Below are 17,814 nucleotides of genomic sequence, written 5' to 3' on the forward strand. Positions count from 1 at the left end.
CAAACATAGTACTCTCATATATATGAACCCGGGTTATGAAACTAAAAGTTCCGTTATACTTTATGGTGAACCTGCAGGAAGATTAACTGTACGTAACAAGAAAAATAGTACAATATATGCCGCAACTCCCTCCCTCCATATTTTGTTCTTAATAACTTTTGAGTTTTGACTTTTACAATAGAGTGCTACTACTAGTTTGTAAAGAAAAACATAAACCTATAATGGACAGAGAAGCTTTAATTCGTGAATACAATGTTCCATTAATAAGAAAGTTGAAAATTGAATGTCTAAGAACCAAACCCTAAAAGGCTAGAACGCAACCAAACCTAAAATGCAGTACTTTATTGATCCCTCGTCTTCTAAAGACTCCAAACTAACCGAAAACGTTAGAGCTCGAAATAAATTTGCCTAAAACTGTAGTATCCGTGTTTGGAAATTATCGACCAAGCAGTTTGGGAATCTCGTGTTAAGATCAAAAAGGTACAATTCTTTATCCTTCAGTCAAACCAATTTTCTTGCATGTTAATTTTTACGACGGCTACAAATATATTATAATTATTGTTTTCGATATTTTAGCCGTAATTTGAATATCTAAACTAAATTTTTAAACTAAATCTATGTCTAGAATTGATTGAAAATTAAACCGATTATAAAAGAAAATTTGTTTCGACCTAAATATATGACTGAATTTGATTACATAGAATCAAAATTAAGTAAAATTATATTCAAAAAATAGAATGGTGAGTACAGTATTGTGCATTACCTTATTTTCCTTGCTCGACTAAAGCTAAATTAATTAACAAATGAAATACATATTATTGTGTTCTTAATATTCATGATGAGGTGGATTCTCTATGAAAAATTATCATTTCTATGTATGTGATATCATACTAACTACAATAGGATGATATTATGTACGAAAATTTAAAATTACATATTTATTTTTCTATTAGCTAGTATTGTGTATAATTTAAACTGATAAACAGCTATAAAAACTGCATTAATATTTTAAATGACATTTAGTTGTTAAAAATGACATTGTATTTTTATATACAGCACTATATTTCTTACAATTTAAGACAGATACATACTTACACTATATCACAAATATCAAAGAAAAAAAAAACGTTTTCCAAATTCCAAAACTTTAAACGTTAAGAGGAATAAATATGTGTCTTGTGTGACGTAAAAGCATTGGTAAAACCATTCCTTAAAACAAATACAAATGTCTCAGGTTTATACATGTGCCTATTATGCTTAACTCTTAATTCTCGGACTAACCAATTAATCGAGATTCTTACGCATATATATTAAAAATATTATCTATTTTTTTAAAAAAATAGGCCAACTAAATGGCTTGTTGTTTTCCTAACTAAATTTGGAGACAAGGCAAAGACGATGTAAAGTGTCCAAGTTTATGTTTTCGTTGTTAAGTAGTAATGATTACTCAATTCCACCGATACAATCCTTAATCTCCACAACATTCAGCTTCAATGCACCAAGATTAGCCCCTATATAATCAAACCTTTGGTCAATCATATAACTCTCATATCTCAAAAATAACAATCCCATTCCTCGACGGTCCAATGGGGGACACCACAAAGGACGATGGGTCTAGCCAAAGTAAAGCGGTGCGTGGGGAAAAAAGAGCATTCTTTTTCAGGAAATGGACCCGGATCGATATAGCGAGAGCTTCGGCTGTTGGGGCTGTGCATCTATTGTGTCTGTTGGCTCCGTTTAACTATAAATGGGAAGCTCTCCGGTTCGGTGTGATTCTCGCTATAGTGACTAGTCTTAGCATTACATTTTCATACCATAGGAACTTGACTCACAAGAGCTTTAAGCTTCCTAAATGGCTTGAATATCCATTCGCTTACTCTGCCCTTTTCGCGCTTCAGGTAAACATATATCGTTTTGACCAAAAATATTAATAGAACTAATATATATCCACAATTATCTTTGAATCATCTTTTCTTCCCAGGGTCATCCAATAGATTGGGTGAGTACACATAGGTTCCATCACCAGTTCACAGATTCAGACCGTGACCCACATAGTCCTATCGAAGGATTCTGGTTCAGTCACGTCTTTTGGATATTCGACACCAGTTACATCAGAGAAAAGGTAACAAAAATTTTAAAGTCTCTACAAACCCAACATATGTGAATCGATCTTAAGTTATTATGAGAACTCACTTAGAAGATCAGTAAGTAACTAAAGGTGAACTATACGTACGATGTTGTAATAATGTAACAGTGCGGAGGACGTGACAACGTGATGGACTTGAAGCAACAATGGTTCTATAGGTTTCTTCGAAACACAATTGGTCTCCACATCTTAACATTTTGGACCCTCGTCTATTTATGGGGTGGTCTACCTTACCTAACTTGCGGCGTGGTAAGCACTCTATTTATTTTTGTGCAATTAAATTTTTGTATCAAATAAAAAATGGATTAACGTGATGAATATTCTAGTAACATTTTCTTCGTTTTGAAATAAAAATTCCGTGATGCTACAACAAAAAATGAATTCCCGATTATTTTCTACCATTCACGTCATTCATAAAAAAATACAAGTTTTTGGAAAACAGCTCTGCTATATGTAAACATGCTAGAAATATAGTTACTAAAAATAGAACATCATTAATCTATTTAAAACTATTTTCTAGCATTTTATGTTATCTTGCAAAACTTTTTTCAAATAAATTATTGCTCTTCCATTTCACAATTCATCTAACATACTAACTATTACAAATATAATATTTTCTTGGCAACAGGGTGTTGGAGGAACAATCGGTTACAATGGGACTTGGCTCATAAACTCGGCATGCCATATTTGGGGTTCGCGAGCATGGAACACTAAGGACACCTCTCGTAACATTTGGTACTTAATTTATAGACCTTTAAACCTTAACCGAATCTGATAAAGCTTCATCAAAATTAGTATTAAGTGAATGTGAAATGGTGCAGGTGGCTAGGGCCATTCACGATGGGAGAGAGCTGGCACAACAACCACCATGCCTTTGAGGCCTCGGCCAGGCACGGACTGGAATGGTATCAGGTAGACTTAACTTGGTACCTCATTTGTTTCTTCCAAGCTCTCGGTTTAGCCACGGATGTCAAATTGCCTACCGATGCTCAAAAGCGAAAATTGGCTTTCGCTCGTTAGTCACAAGCTCTATATCTATGAATCTATCTATTTCTTTAATTATATATGCGTAATCATCACTCGCTCATTCGTTATTTTATGTAAAACAATCAAGAATAATATGTTCTCAAAACTTGTATCTAGTTGATGTAACACCTTCTACGTATATTTCATGTTGTATGAACAATGAAAGCCGAGATAATACATTATCTTCAAACAGTAACCGAACCTTTTGCCAAAAAACTTCAGATATAATTCAAAATTCCAGAGAAAACTCTTGTGACTTTGACTTCGAAGTGACTCCCTTTTGGATCTCTCGAACTAAAAATAAAGAACTAAAAAAACTTATATGTCAAACTCTCCAAAATTTTTAACCTCGTATATATCACGTCACGAGTTTAATAGAACTTACCAACCGCTTCATTCACATATTAAACTATATCAAAAATAAAAATCACATATTTAATTTCTTTTCTTTTGTCAGTTCTATAAATATGGTCATGTTGGATCCACCCGCAAAACCCATTAACAGTAATTTTAGTTTTAAAAACCCGCCTAGATTTGAGCTAGTGGGGTCTCATTAAAATTTGGATCACTCAACCACACTAGTTTAGAATAATTAGGGCCATACTCAATCTTTATAATACCTTAGATTTGGTCAGAATCTAGCTATGATATTATGCTTTTTATATTTACTTTTGTTTTAGTTAGTTGAATTAACCGTTTTATTTATAATCAAGATCTACGTTTGTATGTGCTGGCTATGTTGTAGTTAGTTGAGTCTCAAATACATTTATTATCTCATTTTTACCATGAATATTTATGTTGTTTGCTATTGTAACAGGGAGATGATTCATCAAATATTCAATTCAAGGATTTGGTTCAGTCACCTCCTATGGCTATTTGACACTGCTTATCTTGTAGAAATGGTAATTAATTATTGGGAAGACTAGATTAGTTTACTTTAATGACAGTAAAATATTAATATGGAGGACTTGAAGAGGCTGATTTTGATCAGTCGATCAACAATATAATCGCTAATTTTGAATTTATTGCTTGAATTGGTGAAATGAGAGGTGCTCAACCAACTATTTCTATTTTAATCTTGGCACGTTATCCAAGAAAACGCTGAAAGTAATAAACAAGAAAAATGTAGCATTGTCGTCATCGGACATACAACAGAACACAGGTGAAACAAATTCTCAAAGGGGAAATTAATTGGACCAACACAAAAGGCAATTATGTTCACCATCCAAAAACCCCCCATAAAGATTACTTTGATTGTGTGTTCGCTTTTTGGTGGTCCATTTTACTAGCACATGTTAAAAAAATTATAATGTTAATTTTAGTTATTTAAAAATATAAATGTTCTTGATGTTTAATTTTTAGCAAGTATTATTTCCTAAAATGACACAAATAACTTTTGAAACTGTCTTCCGTGTTTGCATTTAGTTTTTATAAAAGATAATTATAGTTTTTAAATAAATGTATATAAAATTCATTTAATCCAAAATTTTACAAATCATCATCACTAACTAATAAAAATGCATTAAAAACTGAAAATAAATCTACATCTCTTTCTTTGAAACAGTTTTTTTTTTGTTTCTAATACTTGGATTAATTAGGAAAAGGAGATATGTTATTCATATTCTAAATTTAAATATGAATGACTAAATATATTTATGTACTCAATTCATTAAAAAATATACTATATGCAAAAGAAATCAATATCTTTAATGTGCTATATAAAAACATGTGAAATATAGCAACGCTTTTTTATATTTAGAAAACAATCGACCTAACTAAATTTTCATTTTGGAGACGAGGCAATTTAAGTACGAGATAAAGTGTACAAGTTTATTATTTCGCTGTTAGGTAGTGATGATTATTTTTTACTCAAATTCACCGATACAACTCTTACTCTCCCCAACATTCAACTACAATAACCAACTCTTTTCCCTATATAAGCAAACCTTTGGTCAATCATAACTCAAATATCTCTACTACATAATATCTCAAAAATAACAAACCCATACCTTGACAGGGTCCGATGAGTGAGACCACTAAGGACGATGGCTCTAGCCAAAAAAAATCAGTGCGTAAGGAAAAAAGAGCGTATGTTTTAAGGAAATGGACCCAGTTCGATGTTGGGAGAGCTTCGACTGTTGGAACCGTGCATCTGTTGTGTCTATTGGCTCCTTTTAACTACAAATGGGAAGCATTCCGGTTCGGTATAATTCTCGCCATACTGACAAACCTCTGCATTACATTCTCGTACCATAGGAACTTGACTCACCGGAGCTTTAAGCTACCGAAATGGCTTGAATATCCATTCGCTTATTCTGCTCTTTTGGCACTTCAGGTAAATACTGTTAATTTTAACCGAAAATAAAGATGAAACTAATTAAATCCTCCATTCCAATATGTATCCTCAACTATCTTTGAATTGTTTCTCTTTTCTTTTCTTTTCTTTTCAGGGTGATCCATTGGATTGGGTGAGCATACATAGATTCCATCACCAGTTCACAGATTCTGACCGTGATCCACATAGCCCTATAGAAGGATTCTGGTTCAGTCATGTTTTGTGGATATTTGACACCGATTATATCAGAGAAAAGGTAACAAAACTTTTTACATATCTCCACAAACCCAACATTTTGTGAATCGATATTAATTTATTTGAGATTATAATAGAAGATCTGTTGTAATTAACCAAAGGCGGATGTTGTAATAATTGTAACAGTGTGGAAGACGTAACAACGTGATGGACTTGAAGCAACAATGGTTCTATAGGTTTCTAAAAAAGACGTTGGTTCTCCACATCTTAGCATTTTGGACCCTCATCTACTTATGGGGTGGTCTACCTTACCTAACTTGGACTGTGGTAAACTCTCAATTTACTTTTTACTATTACTTTGTTTATATCAAATGGAAATCGGATTATACATGATCAATTTTATACTACTTTTTGAATGTACGTAGCGAAATATCACGATTTTTCACTATTGAAGAAAATTTCATTAATTGATAAATTAAAACGTTTTGTGATTTACACTGCTGCTAACAAAAACTTATTTAATTTTCATTTTCAATTATTTCATTATTCCTCTATTTCACTACGTTGGAAAACAGGGTTTTGGAGGAGTAATTGGTTACCATGGGACTTGGCTCGTAAATTCGGCATGCCATATTTGTGGTTCGCAAGCGTGGCAAACCAATGACACCTCACGTAACGTTTGGTATTTTATATACCCTCTCTATTCTTTATAGACCAATAAACCTTGATCGAAATAGATAAACCTTAACCGAAACTAAAATTGAGTGAATGTGGAATGGAGCAGGTGGCTAGCGCTATTGACTATGGGAGAGAGCTGGCACAACAACCACCATGCCTTTGAGACGTCGGCTAGGCACGGACTAGAATGGTATCAGTTAGACATAACTTGGTACCTCATTTGGTTCTTCCAGGCTCTCGGTTTAGCCACCAATGTCAAATTACCTACCGATGCTCAGAAACGCAAGATGGCTATCCGTCGTTAATCTCAACTCTAATTCGATCTATTTCGTTACTTATATGTACTCATCATTCACTCTTTTGCTATTTATGTAAAACTGTTAAGAATAATCTGTTCTCATGAACTTGTAAACCAGTTGATCCAACACCTTTATTTTATTAGGACATTGCATGCTGTACGGACAAAGCAAACGATACAACAAATTATCTTGAAAGAGTAACGAACCTTGTGCCAGAAAGAGTTCAGAAGATGTAGTCCGGTAACTCCAGAGGAAACTCTACGACTTTGACTTCGAATTGACTCCCTTTTGGATCTCTCAAACTAAGAAAAAATAATCATAAGGTCAAGATTCCAGTTTAGTTTCAAAACTACAAGACATGTGGTCTAAGATTCTTCACATCATCATATACCTTCCAGGTACAAAGGTGAAAGAGCCATCAATGGATCCAGCAGTTGTCGGAAAACTGGAACAACTCTCATACACAAACTCTTCCTCCCCGGCTTGTAAGAGCGGGTACTACAAATATAACAAAACAGAGTTCATATCACAAAACGGAAAACGACTGTTGGTCCTTCAACAAACAAATTGTTGTTATCTTGAACTAAAAGCAAAACTACACCTTTCCTATGACAGCTTCTCCATTAACATTATCTATCACTTCATTATCAGCTCGGATAACCCAATGTCTCCAATACAGTTGGCAAGAGCTATGATGTGTCCCATTCAAGATGCATCCTTCTGGCATGAGAGACATCCGGATTGAATATGCATACCAGTATGCCGGTGGCTGATCCCGAAGGTTCGATATTTCCGGGATAAAAACAGACGAAGCACGTACCTGCATTATTCATGAACAAGCTTTTCAACCCACAATCCACAAACCTGAATATCAATAAAACTGAATAACACATTGCTTTACCTGCACACCATTAGTTACGGAGACAGAACACAAGGGAGGAATCTCCGGGAACAAACTGATACTCTTGACATTGTTCTGTTGACGGACATTTATAGTGCCGGTTTGTAACCGCCGGCCATGTTCTTCCAACCAAAGCAGCATGGCATCCTGTTGCTGATCGCCGTTGGTATCATGAACCGATCTAACCAAAGCATCGGGTACACAAGGAAGCAATTGGCGGTTACTTGTCCCAGTAAAAAGCTGTCCGGTTGTGCAGTCTAATAAAAATATTTTCAGACTGGCAACTACGGATGCAGCCATAACAATAAGGTCTAATCTACTCGAGAAACCGAGGTCGCGCATGAAACTTTCCTTTGTCTCCCTCATCACTTCCTTAAGAGGTAGCAAGTAGACATTAACGTCATGAGAATAAGCGGAATAGCCACCTATAAGCCCCAAAGAGCCATCAAGCCCATTGGGGGAAGAAAGCTCTTGACCATCAACGAAACGGTAGAGAAGCCTTGTGGGCAAAGGAAGTTTCACTTTGAGAGAAGTCTCGAATTCTTGAAGATCATCTTCTGTGACACCTTTCCTCAGTGTTGCCTTTGCTTCAGGGAAGTTTAAGGTCAACCATTGTTTGAGGTTGTCCCAACAAAGTCTAACTCTTTTAACCAGATTCCAAGGATACATTCTAAATGACTCCCTCCACAATTGATATGCTCTCTGATGAATTAAGAGAAAAATCTTTACTTTAAGGTAGTCTCAAATTCAGGTCAAATTCTAAGGCGCTAAACAATCAAAACCCTAGAAAATGTGAAAAGAAGAAAAGAGTGAAATTGACCTTGAAGGAAGGAGCAGGATCTCCATGGGGATCGAGAGGAGTAGAGATATTAAGATCATTGGAGCAGAAGATAGACCAGAGAGATTCCTCGGAGGCGGAGACCTTAAGGCGTTTACTGACACAAGCCACTCTCGCGGTGTTTTCAGGGCCGATTTTGGATAAGACGATGTGGAGAACCAAATCTCCAGCATCCTCTAGACCCATAGCTTTCGTCGTCTCAGACAACAACCCTTGTTCGCTTTCTTTCTCTCGGTTGCTTTTGTCGGCTCTGTTTCAGTTCAGTTCTTTGGATTGTTTCAATCAAGAACTGAAAGAAACAAAGCATTTTTGATTACACGTGGCACTTGATATTACAGTGAGTTAATACAAAATTCGAGGGTACACATTAAAGAAGAAACTTGGGGCACATAGGGACCGTACCATAATGGCGCAAAAAAAAAAAAAAGGGACCGAACCACAAAAAAATCATTTTGAGTATGACCATGAAAAGTTGATAACTGCTAGGAGACATCATCATCTGTACAGAGGAACCATTCTTGTTTATTTTTTTTGCTAAGCTTTGAAATTGTCCTTTGCTGTTCTTATAATAACCCAGAGCTTCTGCTTCATCTGCTCTTCTTATCGAATACTACCTATCCCAAGTTGCATTTGTTTATGTGATCTTTTAAATCATATTAACAACAACAGTTTGAATATAGACATAGCTAACAATCATTTCTTTTAGGAATTGATCACTAATTATCTTAGTTGTTGTTGATTCAGCTGGTACGTGATTCATTCTTGATAACATAATACGAGGGGATGGTGTGGAAAACAACTGTACATGTGGTTCCAAAACCAATAAAATAAAAAGGAATATGAAGAAGAGAACATTTGATAATAACGAATGATATGGTGGTTCCACACGAACGGAAAGTCAAAAGGGGTTTATTAATAATTTATTTCAACACGAGAATAAGTGAATGTGATGATGATGATGGTATAACGATAATCAAATGCCCAAAATAATTAAAATCCTACGAATAATGAAGAGCTTCTGACTTGGTACACATACTCAAATTCTCTTACAACCGAAAACCAAAATAATTTAAAAAGCAAAAGCGCTGACTCCACCCTGGCTCTCTAAACCAATTACATCCCATATATAATCAAACGTCCTTTGGTGATCAATCATATATATAACTCTCATATCTCAAAAATAACAAACGCATTCCTTGACGACGGTCCAATGGGGGACAAAAATAAGGACGATAGCTCTAGCCAAAGCAAAGCAGTGCGTAAGGAAAAAAGAGCGTTCCTTTTCAGGAAATGGACCCGGGTTGATGTAATGAGAGTTTCGGCTGTTGGGGCTGTGCATCTATTGTGTCTATTGGCTCCGTTTAACTACACATGGGAAGCTTTCCGGTTTGCTGCTATGGTCGGTATATCGACTAATCTCAGCATTACATTTTCATACCATAGGAACTTGACTCACCGAAGCTTTAAGCTTCCTAAATGGCTTGAATATCCATTCGCTTACTCTGCCCTTTTCGCGCTTCAGGTAAATATATATTGTTTTCACCGAAAATACCACTATAACCAATATGTATCCTCAATTATCTTTGTATTTTTTTCTCCCAGGGTCATCCAATAGATTGGGTGAGTACACATAGGTTCCATCACCAGTTCACAGATTCGGACCGTGACCCACATAGTCCTATCGAAGGATTTTGGTTCAGTCACGTCTTTTGGATATTCGACACCAGTTACATCAGAGAAAAGGTAACAAAATGTTTAAAGCCTTTACAAACCCAACATATGTGAATCGAAGTTATCATGAGATTTTAATATTAGAAGATCTGTGAGTAACTAAAGACGAACTATGTACGATGTTGTAATAATGTAACAGTGTGGAGGACGTGACAACGTGATGGACTTGAAGCAACAATGGTTCTATAGGTTTCTTCAAAACACAATTGGTCTCCACATCTTAACATTTTGGATCCTCGTCTATTTATGGGGTGGTCTACCTTACCTAACTTGGAGCGTGGTAAATACTCTATTTTATTAATGTGTAATTAAATTTTCGTATCAAATAAAAACTGGATTATATGTGATGAGTAACCTTTTGTTCGTTTTGAAATAAAAATTCCGTGATGCTACAACAAAAAATGAATTCCCGATTATTTTCTACCATTCACGTCATTCATAAGAAATAAATGAAAAACAGTTCTGCTATATATGTACACATGCTAAAAATATAATAAAAATAAAACATCATTAATCTTTGTAAAACTATTTTCGAAGCATTTTATGTTATCTTGCAAAAAAAAATTCAACTGTTTTTTGCTCTTTCATTTCATCCAACATACTAGCTATATATCACATATATGATATTTTCTTGGCAACAGGGTGTTGGAGGAGCAATCGGTTACCATGCGACTTGGCTCATAAACTCGGCATGCCATATTTGGGGTTCGCGAGCATGGAACACTAAGGACACCTCTCGTAACATTTGGTACTTAATTTATAGACCTTTAAACCTTAACCGAATCTGATAAAGCTTCATCAAAATTAGTATTAAGTGAATGTGGAATGGTGCAGGTGGCTAGGGCCATTCACGATGGGAGAGAGCTGGCACAACAACCACCATGCCTTTGAGGCGTCGGCTAGGCACGGGCTGGAATGGTATCAGGTAGACTTAACGTGGTACCTCATTTGGTTCTTCCAGGTTCTCGGTTTAGCCACAGATGTCAAATTGCCTACCGATGCTCAGAAGCGAAAAATGTCTTTAGCTCGTTAGTCACAAGCTCTATATCTATGAATCTATCTATTTCGTTAATTATATGTGTAATCATCACTCGCTCATCATTTGTTATTTTATATAAAACTATCAAGAATGATATGTTCTCAAGAACTTGTATCCAGTTGATGTAACACCATCTAAGTATATTTCATGTTGTATGAACAGTGAAAACCGATATAATACATGATCTTGAAACAGTAACGGAACCTTGTGCCAGAAAACTTCAAAAGATGTAATTCGGTAACTTCAGAGAAAACTCTTGTGACTTTGATTTCAAAGCTACTCCCTTCAAAAGATCCAAAAACAAATAATAACAAAATTCGAGGGTTCATCAAAGTAGAAACTTGGGTACTTAGGACCGTTTGATCAAAAGGAAAAAAAAAATCATTTCGAGTATGACCATGAAAACTACTAGGAGACGTAACGTCACGGTCAAAACTCAAAACACCTTATTACAGATTAAACCAGGATCGCATCATCACTGTACAGAGGAACCATTCTTATTATATTTTAGCTAAGCTTTGAAATTGTCCTTTGCTCTTCTTATAATACCCAGAGCTTCTGCTTCATCTGCTGTCTCTGGAATACCTAAAGCTCGACGGATATCTGTGTTCTCAGTGCGGAGAAACGGGTTACAAGCTTTCTCCATCTTCATCGTCGTTGGAATCTGAGATTTCCCAGACACGAAATTAATCAAGAAAATCTAGAATCCGAGTCCAGAAGTCATAATTTCAATTACTTTGGATATATATTATCAATAGCGACAGAAGAAACATCAATGACAGTGAAGTTACTGAAATGAAAGAAAGATTACCGTTGGTAATTTCTTGTCACGGAGTTCTGCAACGTAGGCTGCATAAGACTGGAGCACTTCGTTTGTTGGTTCTATAGACAATGCAAACTTGGAATTACTCTGCCAGATTGAAAATGATTCCATCAGAAGCGATAACACATGTGTGGTATTTGTATATTAAAAACACACAATAAAGATAACAAACCAGTGTATATTCATGGCCACAGTATACGCTTGTGTCATCTGGCAACGCAATTATCCTCTGTAGAGAAGCTAGCATCTGCAGCAAAAGATGCAGATTGTTGAAAACCAATTAAAACAACTGACACTTAATAAAGTCAAGTTCAGAGAGAACCAAAGATTAGATAAATGATGTTTACCTGCTCTGGAGTACCTTCGAAGAGTTTACCACATGATAAGCTAAACAAGGTGTCCCCGGTGAAAATTGCTCGTGCCCCTGGAAAGTAGAAACTAATATGGCCTACAACAGAAAATGGGACATTAAAATGGGGACAAGGCTTAAGCATATACTGTGCATAGTTTATGTTTGAGGAACCGAAACCAGCAAATCTTCAATAGTTATTGAGAGAAGTTAAGAACCTAATCAACTAATCACAGGGCCAAGGGAAATACAGAGTTCTTACTTCTTAGAGCATCAAAGAATATTATGACAAAAGCAACACTTATTAGAATAGAAACTTATTTCTGTGAATCTTTCAAAATATACAAATTCTTGAGGCTCAAAATGTTATTTAATACTACAGACCAGTAAACTATACAGGTCTCACAAGTAGGATATATTTCTATATTTCAAGCAGTCTGAGAAGAAATCCCCCAACACATTACATACTCCTCGAGTTATAAACAATTCTGAATTCTCAAAGCATTATGTAGAAAAAATGAATGACATAAAAATATGGATTGGATAACTAAACTTTGAACTAGTCTGAACCAGAAGTATATAAACTAAACACTGAAAGGAATAAACTATCCATTTAAGATGGCAAGTATTCAACCTCTGGTGTGGCCAGGAGTTTCCATAATATGGACTTCATGGCCAGCAAACATCCATTTGTCAGCATCTTTCAAGGCTACATCAATTCCAGGAATCCGGTCCCTATCTGCAGCTGAGCCGATCACCTAAGTACATCCACCAATATAGTGTGCAATTAATAATTACAACAAAAGTCTTTGAAGCATCTCCACACAATATGGACAGAGAGAGAGAGAGAAGTAAGATCCGCCTACCTTTGCACCATACCTGTCTTTTAATTCCAAATTGCCACCAGTGTGATCATAATGGTGATGTGTATTTAATATATAAGTTAGATTTCGACTATTCTTCTGGAGGGCATCCATAACAGGTACAGCTTCAGAAGGGTCAACCACACCAACTGTACCGGTATCCTCATCATGTAAGATATAAGCATAGTTGTCCGTAAGACATGGCACCTGAAAAGAAGAATTGTTATCCGCAAGACTGCTAAACAAGCTTGTTGACTTGATATTTAAGACACAAATAAATGTGCAGCTGAGGAAACGGTTCAAGTAATCACTAGTTTACAAGTTGTTGTTTGTTGCAAAGACAGAAAAACCATTTACAAGATGAAGCCATTATTTTAGGACAACAAAAGAAATAAAAAGGAAGGAAAAGCAAACACACAAACCAGTTCAATTTGCAATGAGGAAGAGACATTGGAGACACTGCAGAATCTTGAAATGCGAACGGATTTACCAGCATCACGCAAAGTCCTAAGAGGTGAAGAGAACAGCTTCATGACACCAGAGACAAGACCCTTTCTGACGTGAAGCTGTCTCACGCAAGGCCTCACACATGGCTGACTAACTAGCTTCTGATAAACATATAGATAAGAGCAGAGACTAATCAAAGATATGAACAACAATATTGAAAAATATTCATACAAGAAAAGTCACAGCCAAGACTCATACAAGAAAAGTCTCAGAGAAGCTTTGAGTAGAAGCTAGTGTGATTTTAAAAAAAAAAAAGAAAAAGTGTACAACCAGATTTCTCAATTCATAATTTCACCATAAACAGAGAAAGTTCATTAACTGAAAAAAAATCCAGTCGTAAAGAAGTAAGTAACTTGTATAAATCCAATAAGCTATAACGCATCGAATTAAAATAGAGATTTAAGAAGAAACAATCAAGAGTATCTAATTTTTCGAACAGAGGAGTGAACCCTAAAAAATTGGTGAGTAATCGGACAATGAGATTGGAGGAAATGATTCAGCACGAATTAAGGAAATACAAACCCTAGAACATCTAAAGAATGATGCTGCAGAAGAAACTTTGGAGATGGCTTGCATCTTTCTCTCTCGATTGCCCAATTCTGTCCAATTTTGTTATAGAGAGAGAGAGAGTTCTACACAAATCTCTGTGAACTGACAACAGAAACTGACCCAAGTGACCAAGTCAGTCACACTACTACTAAACCGAAACCAAACCAAACCAAACCAAATAATCAGGGAGGCGTGGTCTAATGATTATTAAGTAAACCGTATGATAGATAAATACATAAACCGATATTTGAAATAGGTTAATAGTGTAGTTTATAAATTCATCCTATATATAATCTTTTCTTAGAAATTTATGTAAGAAAATATAGTTTATGAGTTCACACATTCACGTATTTTTAAAAATTATAAATTAGAAAACAAGTTTTGACTTTTAAATATACAATTTAGGATTTTACACATGCATGTGTATTTTTCCTAGGACTTTCCAATTCGGTAATACATATACGTACGCGGCACGCAGAAGTACACATCCGGTGTAGGCAGGCGCGTTCGCATTATCTTAATTTGCTAGTCTGTTCATAATTCGTAACATTTAGTTTATTAGTATTTTGTGCCTTTGACCCGAAACGTGACTTTTACTTCTCAATCATTGTAGTATAATTAATTTTAATTACATCTCAATAATTATATAACAATTAACAACCCTATGTTGAAATACACAGGAGAAGAGTATTTTTTTTTTTCTTTAATGTTAAAAGAAGAAAACTATCTGATTGGAAAGTAAACAATAACATAGACTATCTGATGAACCAAGCTTAAACCGGAATTCTGATCTGGTCTTTTGCGGTTATAATCTGCCTTTTAGTGGTGTACGGCCGAGAACCGACCGAGTCGTACGTGTAGTAACTTGTTTGATCAGTTTCATTGTTCAAATGTCATCATTAGTCCCAAGTAAAGTCAAGCCTCGATAGTTTCTTCAATTCTTGTCAAACCATTATTAGCCACCCCCAACATACCTTGTATATATACAAGTTATAGAGCCACTTATATATATAGGAGATACAAAATTTTCAAACCCATGCAAAAATGACTTTTTCAAAAAAAGATTGTAGCAAACTAGTTATCATCATCCATTGCAAAATTGTAATGGGTGACAGGATGAGAGTCATAATTATGTAAGCATATCACAAATTAAATCTAACTATACTCCTGTCCCAATTAGCTAGTGATGAACGTAGCCGTCACACTAGCTAGAGTAAATTCCATATATAAAATCGAACATGCACTAAACCAATCTAGACCGGGTTATGCAATTTCTTTGTTTTGGGTATATTAGATGGAGACACGTGCTATTTGTTCGGGACACGAAGAGGCCTTTGTCTAAATGCGATCGCAAAGTGGAAACCGTGTTATAGTGACTCGTTTGATCAATTCCTACGCTTGTTTTATCAAATATTTGAAAGCCATTTGTTTTTGTAGTAAAGTCAAAGTCAAAGATATATATACATACATATACAAGCTAGTGAGGATGATCCCAAAGTCAAGCCATGAGGTGTTGACCAATAACTCTACATATATATATATATATATATATATATAGACTTAAAATGAAACCCCATGCAAACAAAAAAAGGCCTACACTCTACAACCAATTTTACGTGCCAATACACACAGAAAAACAAGTCAGATTATTTTTTTCTTTGAGGAAGATATTGCAAGAGTACGATCGAGGAAGATGAAGAGACAAGTAATGATCTTTGTTATGTTAGTTGCCTTTTTTGTTGTATTCTTGGACGTCAAGCAAGTTGAAGCAATGAGGCCGTTCCCAACAGCTGCCGATGAGATCCGGTTCGTGTTCCAAGCACTGCAAAGGGGTCCAGTCAGCGGGTCAGGTCCAAATGGTTGCACCAACATTCCCCGTGGTACACCTAGGTGCCATGGTTGAGTACTGACCGGGCACTTGATTCTTCTTCTTGAAACGCAACCAGAGATTCTTGGATTCTTTATTATTGTGATATATGTAAATTTGTTTCTACTAGAAATCATAGCCGAAAACAATATTAACCTTTTATACTTTACACCGCAATGTAAATTTGACAAATTAAAAAAAGATGGTGTACCCACATATATGTTTTTTCGTCAGTAATTAATAACCATTATATTATCATAATTAACCTGGGTTAATACGAGTGTGTCATGAAATTTGTTTAATTAATAACCACAAAATTACCATAGCTTGGTGTATGAGTGTATCATATAAAATGAATTATAATCGACGTCATGTGACTCATGTTCCAATCAAAACTCGAACTATTAGAAAATTTCTCTCCAAAAGAGTGTGTCATGAAATTTGTTTACTTAGCCAGTAATAACCACAAAATTACCATAGTATGTCATGAAATTTGGTAATTATATGATACTCGACGTCATGTCCCAATCAAAACTCGAACTATAAGAGAATTTCTCTACAAAATAGAGTTAGTTGTGTCTACACTATAGATCACAACCATTAAATTTCTTTAATTTACGATCACAATCATATTTCTGCGATCGTAGAATACTTTCTTTTTGAAAAAGCTTCTTCAAGAAAAGTAAGATCAGACAATTATAACTTAAGAAAGATTTTAGTTTTGTTTACCAATATACAATTTCACAAACTGCAGTCTTAAACTCTTAATACTGCCATCTTGACCGGCATTATAATCTGGACTTGCATTCATAAATTAGCAGAAAGATTCTTAAAATAAAAAATATAAACCAAAAAGTTACATGTTTAAAGTTCATAAAACAAAAAAGAATAGCTAATCTCATCAACTAGTTTTGGCAAATTTACCAAGTTAATGAATACATACATTTGCTTTCACATGTGCTACAACTGCGTCAAAATAGAACCAATACACAAAACAATATTGTGTTTATTACATTAGGCTTGAAAAAATTTAAAGAATGTAAACCCAGACTCACGTGACCGCTCACGGGCGACAAGTGCCAGAACCTCCTGGGATGTTTGTGCAACCGTTCGGACCTGACCCTATAACCTGGCCCCTTTGCAGCAACTGGAACACGAATCGGATCTCACTGTCGGCTTGAAGCGGCCTAGCGGCTTCGACTTGTGTGGTGTTCAAGAAAATCACGAATAGTCCGAGCAAAATCACTCCAAGTATTAATTGTTTCTTCATTTCTTTCTCTTTTTTGTATGTATTCAAAGTGAACAAAAGAAACAATCTTTTTTTCTGTTTGTCGCGTAAAAGTTGTTGTATGTCTTTTACTCGTTGTTTGTGTTGTATCACATTTGGTTCGATAATGACTTATATATATAGGGCTTATGATCATGGTTTTGATTTGATCGTTAAATTGGTATCTTTGTGTGATTTTGGTCTTACTAAGACATTCTTGTGGCTTGACTTTTACTAGGAAAGACTTGGTTTTCAACATTTGAACCCAAACTATAGGAATTGATCAAAGAAGTTAAGACACATGACACGGTTATTGCCTTGGACCGCAATGTATATACATTACAAAGAAACCTGAAAAAGGTGATAAAGTGATAAACTAAATTATATTTACGTTTGTAAAA

The 17,814-nt window shown here is 35.3% G+C and overlaps 7 protein-coding genes across 10 annotated transcripts; 4 read left to right on the forward strand and 3 right to left on the reverse strand.

Moving 5' to 3' along the window:
• The first annotated feature begins 366 nt into the window (after positions 1-366).
• On the forward strand, positions 367-3,359 carry AT1G06090 (Fatty acid desaturase family protein). The gene is made up of 5 exons (NM_100490.4): positions 367-1,898; positions 1,982-2,122; positions 2,255-2,395; positions 2,775-2,881; positions 2,968-3,359. Exons 1-5 carry the CDS (start codon positions 1,587-1,589, stop codon positions 3,164-3,166), a joined length of 900 nt encoding a protein of 299 aa, NP_172099.1. The 5' UTR covers positions 367-1,586; the 3' UTR covers positions 3,167-3,359.
• Positions 3,360-5,137: 1,778 nt separating this feature from the next.
• On the forward strand, positions 5,138-6,685 carry AT1G06100 (Fatty acid desaturase family protein; the record flags this gene model as incomplete). Its single annotated transcript, NM_100491.2, has 5 exons — positions 5,138-5,507; positions 5,623-5,763; positions 5,889-6,029; positions 6,278-6,384; positions 6,487-6,685. The coding sequence occupies exons 1-5, from the start codon at positions 5,196-5,198 to the stop codon at positions 6,683-6,685; spliced, it is 900 nt and encodes a 299-aa protein (NP_172100.1). The 5' UTR covers positions 5,138-5,195.
• Positions 6,686-6,724: 39 nt separating this feature from the next.
• Positions 6,725-9,044, reverse strand: SKIP16 (SKP1/ASK-interacting protein 16). Of its 3 annotated transcripts, none has more exons than NM_100492.4 (5): positions 8,401-9,044; positions 7,581-8,282; positions 7,281-7,499; positions 7,071-7,177; positions 6,725-6,981 (listed from the first exon to the last, which is right to left on the reverse strand). In NM_100492.4, the coding sequence occupies exons 1-5, from the start codon at positions 8,602-8,604 to the stop codon at positions 6,903-6,905; spliced, it is 1,311 nt and encodes a 436-aa protein (NP_563759.1). In that variant the 5' UTR covers positions 8,605-9,044; the 3' UTR covers positions 6,725-6,902. The 3 variants fall into 3 exon arrangements, with proteins under 3 accessions (NP_563759.1, NP_001320593.1, NP_001320594.1); NM_001331614.1 differs by having other exon boundaries at positions 6,743-6,981; positions 7,281-7,399; positions 8,401-8,839; NM_001331613.1 differs by having other exon boundaries at positions 7,071-7,499; positions 8,401-8,747.
• A 531-nt stretch (positions 9,045-9,575) lies between these two features.
• On the forward strand, positions 9,576-11,384 carry AT1G06120 (Fatty acid desaturase family protein). The gene is made up of 5 exons (NM_100493.3): positions 9,576-9,940; positions 10,021-10,161; positions 10,289-10,429; positions 10,791-10,897; positions 10,984-11,384. The coding sequence occupies exons 1-5, from the start codon at positions 9,629-9,631 to the stop codon at positions 11,180-11,182; spliced, it is 900 nt and encodes a 299-aa protein (NP_172102.1). The 5' UTR covers positions 9,576-9,628; the 3' UTR covers positions 11,183-11,384.
• A 38-nt stretch (positions 11,385-11,422) lies between these two features.
• Positions 11,423-14,604, reverse strand: GLX2-4 (glyoxalase 2-4). Of its 2 annotated transcripts, none has more exons than NM_100494.5 (8): positions 14,253-14,604; positions 13,646-13,831; positions 13,227-13,430; positions 12,995-13,118; positions 12,359-12,459; positions 12,184-12,258; positions 12,000-12,098; positions 11,423-11,852 (listed from the first exon to the last, which is right to left on the reverse strand). In NM_100494.5, the coding sequence occupies exons 1-8, from the start codon at positions 14,304-14,306 to the stop codon at positions 11,700-11,702; spliced, it is 996 nt and encodes a 331-aa protein (NP_563760.1). In that variant the 5' UTR covers positions 14,307-14,604; the 3' UTR covers positions 11,423-11,699. The 2 variants fall into 2 exon arrangements, with proteins under 2 accessions (NP_563760.1, NP_849599.1); NM_179268.2 differs by having other exon boundaries at positions 11,433-11,852; positions 13,646-13,828; positions 14,253-14,364.
• A 1,245-nt stretch (positions 14,605-15,849) lies between these two features.
• AT1G06135 (uncharacterized protein) lies at positions 15,850-16,408 on the forward strand. Its single transcript, NM_202039.2, has one exon. The coding sequence runs from the start codon at positions 15,973-15,975 to the stop codon at positions 16,180-16,182; it is 210 nt and encodes a 69-aa protein (NP_973768.1). The 5' UTR covers positions 15,850-15,972; the 3' UTR covers positions 16,183-16,408.
• Positions 16,409-17,090: 682 nt separating this feature from the next.
• On the reverse strand, positions 17,091-17,506 carry AT1G06137 (uncharacterized protein). The gene has a single exon (NM_001123765.2). The coding sequence runs from the start codon at positions 17,414-17,416 to the stop codon at positions 17,210-17,212; it is 207 nt and encodes a 68-aa protein (NP_001117237.1). The 5' UTR covers positions 17,417-17,506; the 3' UTR covers positions 17,091-17,209.
• Positions 17,507-17,814: the final 308 nt, after the last annotated feature.

Source organism: Arabidopsis thaliana, assembly GCF_000001735.4.
Source record: "Arabidopsis thaliana chromosome 1 sequence".
NCBI lineage: Eukaryota > Viridiplantae > Streptophyta > Magnoliopsida > Brassicales > Brassicaceae > Arabidopsis > Arabidopsis thaliana.